Source organism: Zootoca vivipara, chromosome 7 (assembly GCF_963506605.1).
Source record: "Zootoca vivipara chromosome 7, rZooViv1.1, whole genome shotgun sequence".
NCBI classification, from domain to species: Eukaryota; Metazoa; Chordata; class Lepidosauria; order Squamata; family Lacertidae; genus Zootoca; species Zootoca vivipara.
Genome location: NC_083282.1, coordinates 85,300,476 through 85,313,340, shown reverse-complemented (window position 1 = coordinate 85,313,340; position 12,865 = coordinate 85,300,476). Strand labels below are relative to the sequence as shown.

Below are 12,865 nucleotides of genomic sequence, written 5' to 3'. Positions count from 1 at the left end.
AATCAAAAGCTGGAAAGTATTTCGCAATGTAATAGCATACAGCATTTCAGTAATCCTAGCCTAGACAAACTTCCAGGTCCCTAGCCAGGCCCTTAAATAAAATTGCACATACCTAAGATTTTGAGCTGTTTTCTCAGGTTCACATAGGACATTTCCTCACAATATTATTTATATTTCTCAGAATATAATTACTCCTCTGAGATAGGATTTTAAAAATGACTCAAGATGACTTACGAGACAGACCTCTTACAATACAGCCATGCCAGTTTCTAGAGCAAGACACACACAGAGAGCGAGAGAGAGAGCTCTGCATGTAACACTGTACAACCATCATCATTCTCCTCTTTCTGGACAGGAAGGACAGGAGGGATGAAATCTTTGCGGAAAATAAAAGCGCTTGGAAGCAGAAAGAAACCATTCAGGACAACATTCTTGGGTTTCAGTGTGCCATTTTGCTGTCTCATTACAACAGACCCTCAAGGAAACAAAAACAGCCCATCGCAAATTGAGCTTCGCTGGCCTCCTTTGCTAAAGTGTTTGCCATCTCTTGCTTACTCCAAAACTCACTTCTCTTCCTTCAGCAACATCTCACTGCCATATCAGATTGGCACTGCAGAAGCGGCAGCGTGACATCTACAGCGCCTATTAGCAATTAGGAAGCAAAGTACAGAGAAGTGCTCCAGTTCGGCTTTTAAGATTCTCACAGGACTAAACTAAAGGCTACATTTCCTGTGCCACACAAATAGGAAAGTTTAATTATTGTAATAACTTTAAAAAGGCAGGGGAAGGGAAAGGGGACAAAAAGGAAAAGGAACAATGCTCACAAATAAGCTATTTTCCTTCCGATTATGAAGCTGTTTTAAGAGTTTCTAGTCACACACACACACACACACACACACACACACACACACACACACCAGTTGTAATCCTGCAATTACTGTAAAGCTAATTGGTACTTTTTCACTGGCTGTGTTTTCATGTTGTCAGTGGGACAGTAATGAACATGAATGCCACATTTGAGAACAGAATGTCTGTGGGCTTGTTTACCACATAATCCAACAACAATGTCTGCTTTATCAAGCATTGCAAAGCAAAGGATGGTTTAAGGATCTTCACATCTCAAATGCAAGGATACTCTGTGCAGAGGTGTGCACACCCACAATATTTTTAAAAATATATGACACAGGTACAGATACTTCTGCCAACAGCAGGTAGAGGTTAAAAAAAAAACCAAAACCATGAAGTAAGGGCTAGTGGGCCATGCTACTCTGACATCCTTTCACTCAAGCCACACAATATGCAACAGAAGAATGTGGTCTTCTTCTCACCAATGCACAAGTCCACAATTCACCATTCATTTTGCTGATGAAACATTTGGGCCTGGGGTTCCTGCTTTTCACATCTATCAGTGGTTTCCTCTCCACCGGGACAAGTGTTCCTTAACCTATCCCACTGCATTCCCAGTTCACACTTCCTACCTTTGAGTAACTTCTGCCCTTCCATGATGTTTTGGGAAACCAGCGCTGTGTAATCATCTTCCGAGAAGCCTGGCTTGCAAGTGGGTCTGACTGTAAGATCCCCATTGGGCGCCTGCAGAGTCCAAAACAAGAGCAACAGAACACTGTGAAATGTATTGTTGTTTCTGGTGGGAATCTCCTGGGGTGGGGGGGGGAGGTTTCACAGCCAGTGTGCAAGTGTCTGCAAACAGGCAAGTCTGAGCAACAGAAACAGCGTTCATTCAAATCTTACACTGATAACATGTTTCAAGCCGGGTGGGGGAAATGAAACACCAGTCAGAAAACGTAGCAGTAGCCTTTTGCTGGAGAGATGACTTGGGGGGGGGGGGACATTATTCAATCCAAGGTTGCTGGGAATGGTGGAAGCTTCAGCGATGCACAGCAATAAATCTCCCCAGTTGGATTACAGGCACCCTCACATCTTCGATCAATACAAATCAAGCCGTGGCTGGCAAGCCTGAGGACTCGCATGCCAGCAGCCCCCCCCCCCAGGTTTGAGAAACCCATCTGATCCCCATCTTTGGCCCTAGTCATTGGACAATCGAGATGTGGAGAGTTACTGCTAAAGCTACAGCAGTATGCTGTTAAGTCTGCATATATACCCAGCCTGTACCTCCCTTAACAAATCAATGCAGAACTGCTGAGCAATCACCACCTGGCAGGCAGGCAGAGGGAGAGGGAGGGAGGGAGTGTACACATGCAAGCATCCCTAGCTGGAACACAAAGCGAAATCCTGAAAGGTTCACAGGGTAACCCAGAGAAACAGAAAAATACACACAGCCCCTCTGCCTGTCCCTGACCACCCCCAGCGAGGCAATTTAGGAGCACAACCTTGACCCCCTAACCTGCATGATACACCCATAGCTTATGCCGTGTAACTTCCTCCCCTTAGGGACAGAGATTTGTTTCCAGCTGCACACTGGAGCAAATCGTCGTAGAAAAAGGCTAGTTTCAAGCCCAAGCCTTGGAGGGGAGAATCAATTTTCCTTGTGCTTTGGGCTTTCCAGATCTATGTGCTCGATCAGACTCCAGCCAACATGCAGGCACAGAAGCTGAATGGCTTGTTAGCTGGTGATTTGTAAACAAATTCCTATATAGCAAATGAGGTTGGGAAGGTGGTGGTGGTGGTGGTGTGTCACCCCTGTTTTTCTACTACCCCAGGCAAGATTGTTCTAGGGACTCTCCCAAACATATTAAAGGCACACACCAATCACAAAACCAAGTGGCCTAAACCCTATAGGGGGGGGGAGCAAGCCAGGCCAACCCCATTATCACTGGAAAAAATTAGGCGCTTGGAGGACTTAATAGGTAGGGGAAAGAAGCAGGCTCAGCCGAGGTGGCTTTTAAAATAAGGGTGGACTGAAAGAAAGCCACATGGCATATGGATGAGAGAAGGGAGAGAAGGGGCGAAGAGAACAGAGAGTCTGTCTCCTGGCTTTGCAGAGGAGCTTAGTAAGCAAAAAGTAAGCCAATGTAATATCGGCGAGAAATCACGCTTGGGAGAGAAATGCCAGCTACCGTCTATGGGAAGCGCAGGAGAGGGACTCGGCTGTGCACTCCGGCAGTCTCCTGGCAAGATCTGCAATTCAGAAGCATTTCAGAGTCTGACAGTAGATAATAGGCTTTGGATTTCCAATCACCCACATATTACAATGGCCCTAACAGTGGGGCCAGTGCAGCAGACAGGCGGTGGTAGGGTTACACAGCCAAGCCTTGCAAAGCGGCTTTCCCTTGATGGGTTTTTAATTAGGACACTATTCTCTCTCCCCACCCCCAATCTAAAGTTCTCTCTCTCTCTCTCTCTCTCTCTCTCTCTCTCTCTCTCTCTCTCTCTCTCTCCAGGCTTACAAATAAAGTGTCTCAATCTGTCTTGGGAAAGGGGGTCCCAAACAAGAGCCATTATTGGGGTGCCATTTGCCAGGAAGCTCTCCTGTTCAAGCAATGAATGGCACACTGCTGTAGGCAGATTTATGCAGGAGAACTTCCCAACAGATCATGCCCATTGTCAGTCAGATCTCCAGTACTGGAAATGTGCTTAATGATAATAAGACTCTAGAGGGCTTTCCATATCAGCTTGGAAAGGAAGAGAAAATGCAATCTGATCAATTTTAACTCAAAAATTGGTTTTGAGAACCAGGCTGATTTGGCAGCTGTGGGTGTCCTTCTGAAATTATCTTAAAATTTAGAGACACAAAATGTAGGAATAATAAAAAAGCAGGAAGGGAGCATGGCACCTAATATCCCTCCCACCAAAAAAATTCAGCATTTTGCATCCCTATCCTTTCGTTTTAAAAGGCTCTGTGACAAACCACATGGGAAATATTCCCTTAAAATACATACAGCACACCAGGATATTTGGAAGCAAGTTAGAGCTGCCAACCCAGATTCTGAGCTGCGTTGATACACATTTGCAGTCAAGTACAAGTCTGTTATTCCCCCAAAAGCTATTAAAGCAAGTTTCTCTAGGTAATACCTATTTTGGGGGGAAATGAGGGGACTTCCCAATTTTTATGCTATGAGTAGTGTTATCAAGTGCATAGCAGGACTCCCTGCACATATCTGTATTAGCCTCTGCCATGGGTGTGTCGGGTTGAAAGATGCACAATTTCTGCCCTTAAAAAAATGCTATTAAAAAAGCAACGCGGGGCAGAGGTGAGGCTCAAGAGTCCCAAATTCACACAACCACCCTTAACCCGGTCTCGATTTGCCTGGGTCCTCCGAGTGCTCCAGTTCTCTCTACAGCGTCTGTTGATAAACCGCAACACCCATTACTTCAGCCACGCCACGTGGGTTAAGCACACGAGGGCAAGATGCATTCTGAAGTTCTGGGAGGATCCTAACAAAGCAAAGCTTTTTTTTTTAAACCCAATCTCTAATATGCAGATATAATTATATACTCCTTCCAGCGGTGCAGGCTTTCTTCTTTTTTCCCCGTTTGGATCTCATCGCCAGCTAAAAACAACTTGGGATGCTCTATCCGCGCGGTTGCCTCCCAGCCCAGGTCTCTATCCCCGGCTACGGCAGAGACACATTTCCGCCCGTTAAGTCGCTTTGCATTTAGCTAAACGACCATCCAGCTTTCCCCAGCACTGCCGCCGCCGTCCCCCTCCTTAGCTCAATCCTTCCTCCTCCTCCTCTGGATTTTCGTCTGCCAGTTGTCTATGAATTGATAGAGGGGGGGAAAGTGGAGCGGAGGAGAGGCTCAGCGGGGAGACACACAAGCTAACATTGTTGCACATACTCTGCAAAAAAAAAAAAAAGGGGAGAGAGCTTGGCCGGCTGGGCGGTGGTGTGTGTGTGTGTGTAAGTGCTGTACGGTGGAGCTTTTGCAGGAGCTTTTCCTCTGCCCCCCGCCGCCCTACACACACACATGCACGAGAAACCTCTATTGCACAAGGCATCTGGAGAAGGGGGGGGCGCTCAAGCCGCATGCAGAAATAAAGGGGACCCCCTTTCCTCAACAGACACACACACACACACACACAGGCAGAGCTACATCCCAGGCATCTCCAAGCGTGCAGTTAATGATGTGCGGAAAGAGAGAGGAATTGCAAGGAAAGCGGCACTCTCGTGGCTCCTTCCAGGCAAGCTTCCAAGCCCCGAAACCCAGCACGGTCCCGTCTCCCCCCGCCCCCGCCATCTCCTCGTCGTCTCCCTCCGGCAGCGCCCCATCCCTCTCCTGGCGGGAGCAGCTGCTGCAACTTACCCGGGCCGAGCCCCCGCAGCAAAAGAGCAAGAGAAGTAGCATCCTCCATCCCAGGGGCATCTCCACGGATCCCGAGCCGGGCTCGCTCGCCCGCCCGCCTGCCTGCTTGCCCGACTGGCTGCCTCCTGCCTCCTGCAGCCGCTTCCACCGCGCTCAGCCCGGGCAGGGCAACCCCCAGCGCGCGCCCTGCCTGCTCCGCCCGGCGCTGCCTGGTTATCCCGCGGCGCCTCCAAGCCGCCAACTCTCCGCTGCCGCTGCCGCCGCTTCTCTTCCTCTGCCTGCCTTGCCGCGCTCAATTCCTCGCCGCCGCTCTGAACTGCAGGTGAAGCGCTCTCGGTGCTGCTCGAGCGAGTCCCCGCCTCCAAGCCCGGCCCATACGGCGCGGAGGGGCAGGCGGGCGCCCTTAAAGGAGCAGCCGCGGCGGCAGCAGCAGCCAGAAGGGGAGCGCGCGCGCTTGCCGGCTGGCCAGCCCCGCGCACACACACGCACACACAAAAGGCTTGGGAGGGAATCCTGTGCTCTCCGGGACGGGTCAGCAGAGGTTGGTTGGGTGCTGATTCCCAGGATCCACTTATTAGGGGGCGGGCGGACAGGGACTTGCCCCAGCTGCAACTCTCTCGCTGGCGCAGGCAAAAGGAAGTTCCGCAGGGCTTACTCCCGAGGAAGCGCCCGCGGAGTTGCAGGGGCATCATCCGAAGGCGGGCTTCCTCGAATCTCTTGCACGGTTGTGTTTGCAGCAGAGGATCGGGTTCCGCGGCTGCAAAGCGGCCTGGGGTTTACTCGGAAGACGGGCCCGGGGAGATCAGGCAGGGCTTTCTCCGGAGTAAGCGTGCGCTGTATTAATCGAGCTAGAACCCCGGAGCCCGTTAAGCATTGCTGGGTTGCTTTACCCAGCGATAGCTTGGCCTGCATTTGTCCCCCTAAAGGAGGGTGCGCAAATGGGACCTTTAGGCTGCTACGATCCTGTTCACGCGAGTGGTGCCCGAAGTCAATGGCACTTGCTTCTGACAGGCGGGACATCGCTGCAATGCTATGCACACCTGCTTGGAAGTGGTGTCCCTTCAAACCAATGACAATTGTGATTGCACATCTGTAGGGTTGTGCTGTGGCTTGGTTTCCTTTTTAAAATAAAATAAAAATACAACGCTTTGCACACTTGCTTGAAAAGGAGCCCATGGAAGTAAACACGGATAAGATCAGGTTGCATGAAAATTTAATAGACTGGATGTATTATGCATGTTTACTCAGAAGAGAGCCTCTCTCTGAGTTTGGTGGAATTTACTCCCAAGTAAGTTTTACACCCAAACTGAACTCTCTCTCTACACATATATTTGGGGGTGGTATTTTTAGTGTCGCAGAAAAGCAAAATAAATGTTTTATGATGTTATAGATATCAGTAGGTTTTAATGATTTTATTGTACACAACAATAACTCATATTTTTATGAGTTGGTGATTTTTTAAAAAAATATTCTTCTAAATAAAATAAACTAGGTTAGATATTTTAATGATTATAGGATCGTACTGCAACCGGTTCGAATCCCCGCAACGGGGTGAGCTCCCGTTGCTCGGTCCCTGCTCCTGCCAACTTAGCAGCTCGAAAGCACGTCAAATTGCAAGTAGATAAATAGGTACCGCTCCGGCGGGAAGGTAAACGGCATTTCCGTGCACTGCTCTGGTTTGGAATCCCTTCTTGTACTGTACCCTTAAAGGTGCAAAAGCCCTGTCCTCTTTGGCATCTGGTTATCTACAGACAAGCCTCTTGGCTCAGGCCCTGTAGATCCTCATGCAACAGTTATGAGGGACAAAAATCCAGTGGCACAAAACATATGAGGAAAAATATACAAATTCAAAAAATAAAAAAACAGCACTATTTCTTTCCCAGGTATGGCTTGTTGCATCTCTAATTTGGTACTGTGAAATGTTAAATTTGGAGTTTGGAAGCTCCTGCCAGTACAATGGGCCAATTGGCACATGACAGCTCATTGCAGTCTTAAACAATATTCCACCTGTGGGGAACTGCAGCTATGGATCAAAACACCATCCATCACACAGAAAGTTTTTGTTTTCCTCAAGTGGCAACAGTTTACATGCATGACATGGAAGCAAGTACACATGTGGCATGTTCAACAGCATCTTCGTGGCAACATGGACACATGATGATGTTGCAAAGCTTTGCAACATGCAGAACGGGGGTGAAATTTTGGGCTTGCTGGATATTTCAGGGACAGTTATTAGTGTACCTAAAGGGTACCTTTGGAGTATAGTAACAGCCTTAGCCTAGGGCTAATTCATCTGTGAACATGGAGGCGAGTGACGTCTCATTATTTGGATAGTCAACATAGCCTCATGGGAAGGGGACATTCGTAGTGGCAAAGGGTCGCCGCTTCAATCCCTGGCATCTCCATTTAAAATATATCAGATCATAGAGTTGGAAGGGACCCTGAGGATTCTCTAGTTCAGGCATCCCCAAACTGCGGCCCTCCAGATGTTTGGCCTACAACTCCCATGATCCCTAGCTAACAGGACCAGAGGTCAGGGATGATGGGAATTGTAGTCCAAAACATCTGGAGGGCCAAAGTTTGGGGATGCCTGCTCTAGTTCAACCCCCTGCAATTCAGGACTATGCAGCTGTAGGGTGCAAGGGGTGCGGGGCACCCGGGCGCCAAATTCTGGGGGGTGCCAGGCTATTGCCGCTGAAGCCACCTAAGCTTTTAACTATCTACCTGTTATGAAATAATAAATAATTTTGATCAAGCTAGGAAAACAAAATACATATATACCTAGGTATTACCAAAATGTATTCTTACTGTTTCACTAAACGACTTCCAACTTTGTGCGCTCATTTACCCAAGACGCGCCATGCTAGCGGCAGCGCTTCTCATTCACAACAGCGGCGCCTGAGTCAACAACAGCGCTTGTCATTCACAATGGCACTGTGCACGTGAAATTAACTCATACATCATAATAAAAGTTAATTTGGGGGCTAAACTCAATTTGGGGGCGCTGGGCAGATCTTTGCACCCTGGCGGCACATATGCTAAAGACTCCATATGTCCCATACGGGGATCGAACCTGCAACCTTGGTGTTTTCAGCACTACACTCTCACCAACTGAGCTATCCTGAGAGAAAGGGAAGAATACTCTGGTGCTTTGGTCCTGCTTGCAGGTTTCCCATAGACATCTGGTTGGCCACTATATAAACAGGATGCTGGAGTAGATGCTGGACCACCGACCTGACCATTCTTGGCTGTCTCTTCGCGCAGACCCAGGTCCTTCCACAGCCCTTGCCCTCCATGAACCACCATTGGCAGGGCCAGCAGGAAGAGCAGCAGATACATTTTCTGCTGATGATACTATTTATTCTCTTGTTAATTATTCTGTTTTGGATGTGCCTTTTTATATTTGACTTCCTTTACTAATGGTTTCTTTTGAAATATTTAAGATAATTTGTGTTGTTGTTGTTTGTTGGTAACTTTGCTGTGTTAAATGCGCTTTCTGTCGTTGACCTCCTTTGTAATGTTTCATTTTGAAATCCTTAAGATAGACCTATTTTGGTTTCCTGTTAATTATGCTGCTTTGAATGTATACTTTAGATTTGACTTTCTCCCGTAATGTTTTGTTCTGTGTTGTTTTATTTGATATTTTAACGTGTGGGGAAACCACTTTGAGTTCCCCCCCTTAAAGTAGTAGAGAGATGAGATGAATAATAATAATAATAATAATAATAATAATCCATTCTTATGAATGAGTATTGACGGCATGAGAGAAACCCTTTAACCCATGCTATTTTCATGATTTAAATGTCCATAGGTCTACCACTAGGCTCATGGAGGAAAAAAAGACAACTGCTTTTTTTGAACGCACTCAGTGCATTGGAGCTGGCATGTCGGAAACAGAAGAGGGTAGGGCTCCTGCACCTTTAATAATTTTATTATTAGAGGAGATTTCAGGAGCCCAGGTCTCTTTGCATAAGCCCACATTCATTTGCAGATGCCACCCTGGTTCTCCTAACCCTGGAGTTCAGTTAGAGGAGAGCAATTCCTGCAGGGTTCCACAAAACTCCCTAGAGCAAAAGCTAGGCAGTTTTGCAGATAATCCTCCCTGTGTCTCATCTCACCACTACACTGGATATTAGAAAGATCTAGTAGCAAGATACCCAGTAGAGAAGAAGAAGAGTTTGGATTTGATATCCCGCTTTATCACTACCCAAAGGAGTCTCAAAGCGGCTAACATTCTCCTTTCCCTTCCTCCCCCACAACAAACACTCTGTGAGGTGAGTGGGGCTGAGAGACTTCAGAGAAGTGTGACTAGCCCAAGGTCACCCAGCAGCTGCATGTGGAGGAGCGGAGACGTGAACCCGGTTCACCAGATTACGAGTCTACCACTCTTAACCACTACACCACACTGGCCACACAGTAGAGAGGGCTGATTTCAGTCAATCGACCATTTAGGATGCCTCTGGACCATCACTGCACCCTCTCTCTAGCACAAGTCCTCTTTTGTCATGGATTGGTTGGATGCAAACGAACGGTGGGAGGAGCTAGTGCGGGAACCCCCAAGGGATCCCCCCACTCCTCAGAGCATAGCTGTCAACTTTCGGATTTGAAAATAAGGGATCAGCAGCCTCACCTGTCCCGGGGAAAGTCTACGGTATATCTAACACTCAAGGATAGCAGCAGGAAACGGCACTGGAATAAGGGAATTTTCAGCAAAAAAAGGGAAGGCTGACAGCTATGTCCCAGAGCCTGGGGAATGGTGGTGGGATGACAATGAGTAATCAGAGACAGGTGACTGGGAAGAGGAGGTGTTGTATGCTGAAGAGGTAACAGGGCTCAGTGAGCTGGGAGAGTCTGTGGCAGAGACCAGTCCAGAATCTCAGGCAGAAGCAGAAACAGGAGAGTGGGATGAGGAAGGTCAAAGGGCAGAGATGAGTCAGGCTGGTGAAGAGTCGCTGGTGTCTCCCTGTGGGATGAAACATAAGCAGTCAAGTATAACACTTCCTGTTTGCCCAGAGTGGACATACAGGGGGATGTTACTCCAGCCAGGAGGACTTCCTGTCACACCTGTCTGGAGCATCCTCCCCCTGCTTGTGACCAGGTAGATGGGAGTGACCCTGTAAGATCCTATAAAAGGACTGGTCTTGCAGCCTTCTTCCCTTCTTCTTCTTCTTTGCGTTATTCCATCTTGATGTATTTTGCTGTCTGCTGGCTCTCAGCCAGCTGCACATGGGCTCATTTCCTTACATGGGATGAACCCACTCTCTTTTCTGCAATTCCAAGCTAATACCTGCCTTCAAGGAACCTACTGTGAACTGAATGCGAGTAAACTTCCTATCATTACTTTTAAAGAAGACTGTTGTGTCTTTATTCTTTGAGAGGGATAAAAGGGGAATTTACCAGGAACAAAACCCAATCTGGACAATCCAGACTGGATTGCTTAAGTAAATAGATTCAAACGAATCTACCAACTAATTTCCTGCTTTATACTGGGGAATGTACTCTGCTACTGACTCACTAGTGTGAGTGAGGAAGGATAGCATTTAATCAATATATCCTCTCCTACTATCCACAACATTCTCACACTCCCCCTCCTGCTGCACCAAGCTGACTCCCACCCCCACCCCCACCCCGGTCTCCCAGAACCAGGAGAGGTATGAAGTGGGAGGAGCAAAGACAGGACAGCAGACACAGTCTCTGATTGCTTAGAAAAAAACTGGAGAGGAGGAACAAAATAAAAAAAAAATTCCTTCCAGCAGCACCTTAAAGACCAACTAAGTTGTTTATTTTGGTATGAGCTTTCGTGTGCATGCACACAAGACAGGCAACTGTGGGGAGGTAAGGACATTTAGTCTTGGCAAGTGCTTTATGGGGAGAAGACCTGAGTTGCTGTGCTCAGTAGGCCTGACACTCCTATGCAGACCCTGTTTTGCTAAATACAGAGTTAGCTCCAGCTTTCTTAGTGTGATTTACTGATGACTCGCTCCTGTCAACTTTTTTAAAATAACATTTTGCAGTTAGGGAAGTGAGGAGGAAATGTACCGAAAACTCTGGGATGAATGAATGATCAATGGGGAGCTGTAGAAACACCCCACAAGCAAATCAGGAGGAATGCTCATTGTCGTGTAACCTCCCCACAAACAAATCGGAACAAATGGGCAATAAAAACAGTCTAATTTTTGCATAAGTAAATTAAGACGAAGGCTTGATATACAAGTCATCTGGAGATAACCCTCACCTCAAACTGTGCCAGGCTTCTCCCACTTCATTGGGATTGTTTTTCCTGCCCAGAACGTATGCATGCTACACCCATGGGCACAATGAAGAAACATTAATTCAAAAATATTGCCGAAGGCACCGTTTAGAAAAAGTTAAGAGGATGTGAAAGCCCTTAAAAATAAATGAACATCACCTGCCCTTCCTAACTCCACAGCCTGAGGCATCCCACACTGATTTGGCTCATAGAAAGGCCAGCTTTTTCAGTGTCTCACTGGCTCTAGATTTCTTGCAGCATGAATGTGTGAACAGCCTGCACGGATGAAAATACTGCATATAACAGGGGCAGAGGGACTTCATTTTTTTACTAAAACCCTGAGATCTACCAAAAACAGTAGTTCAGGAAGGATGGCAGAGAATTTATTTATTTCTATTTAATTCATTGCTGCACTAAGTCAATGATGGCATTATTTCATTTTATCCACCCAGTAACCCTGCGAGGTAGGCTTGATAGAGAGGGAGTGACTGGCCAAGGTCACCCAGTGAGCTTCATGGCTGAGGAGTCGAACCCTGGTCTAAATCTGATGCTCCAACCACTGCAGCACACTGGAATTGAGGAGCAAGGTGCCTCTGAGCACATCCTTAGGTCAGGAATGCTTTTTTAAAAGTACAGTGGTACCTTGATTCTCGAACAGCTTAGTTAATGAACAAATCGGCTCCCAAATGCCTAAAACCAGGAAGTGTGAGTGTGTGTTCCTGTTTTCGTACATTTTTTAGAAGCTGAACGTCTGACGCGGCTTCCGCTTGAGTGCAGGAAGCTCCTGCCTTGGTTTCCAAACAGTTCCAGGAGTCGGACGGACTTCTGAAACAGATTAAGTTTGAGAACCAAGGTTCCACTGTACCAGAACTGGAGTTTGCAAACAGATCGTTGGTTTTCTCCTAAGTTTCCTAAAGCAGCCCTACCTCTTTTGCATGTTTCAAGCAAGCATGGAGGCATGCCAAAAAATTGGGATTGTTAACCCTCAAAAATGCCCAACGCAAAAGTTCAATCATTCATCCTCCTCCTCCTTTTGCTGTTCCTGACTGTGGTCTCCCTTCCCCCTCTCTTTCTCTTCTCCTCTTTTCATATTCTCTTTCCTAGAAGTTGTAAATGATGTGTGTTATAGAAGATGAGCTGGGGAGGACTGCAGGAGTAATCTATACCACTGACTGTGTGATGTCTTGGGTAGTTTCTTGTTTTGAAGAGTTCGTGGCATTGCATCATTAAAAAAAAAAGTCCTGTAAAATTCCAGATCTTTTTAAAGGCGCTAATTAAACAATTTTGGGAGCAGCCCTCCACACTGCTCGTGAGACAATTTAGCGACATCTTATCTCTGCAAAGCAAAGCAGAACACCGTTGTGTTCGCAGAAGTCAGGTTTTCATCTTGGA

The 12,865-nt window shown here is 47.2% G+C and overlaps 1 protein-coding gene across 2 annotated transcripts in view; it reads right to left on the bottom strand.

The window, feature by feature from the left end:
• CDH4 (cadherin 4) overlaps window positions 1-5,459 on the bottom strand; it is a 756,000-nt gene extending 750,541 nt beyond the window's left edge. For both annotated transcript variants that reach the window (XM_035121942.2, XM_060277334.1), the window contains exons 1-2: window positions 5,224-5,459; window positions 1,479-1,590 (exon numbers count right to left, since the gene is read on the bottom strand). In XM_035121942.2, the coding sequence (XP_034977833.1) occupies window positions 1,479-1,590; window positions 5,224-5,283 (172 nt within the window). In that variant the 5' untranslated portion in view covers window positions 5,284-5,459. The remainder of the gene's footprint in view (window positions 1-1,478; window positions 1,591-5,223) is intronic.
• Between the last annotated feature and the right edge of the window lie 7,406 nt (window positions 5,460-12,865).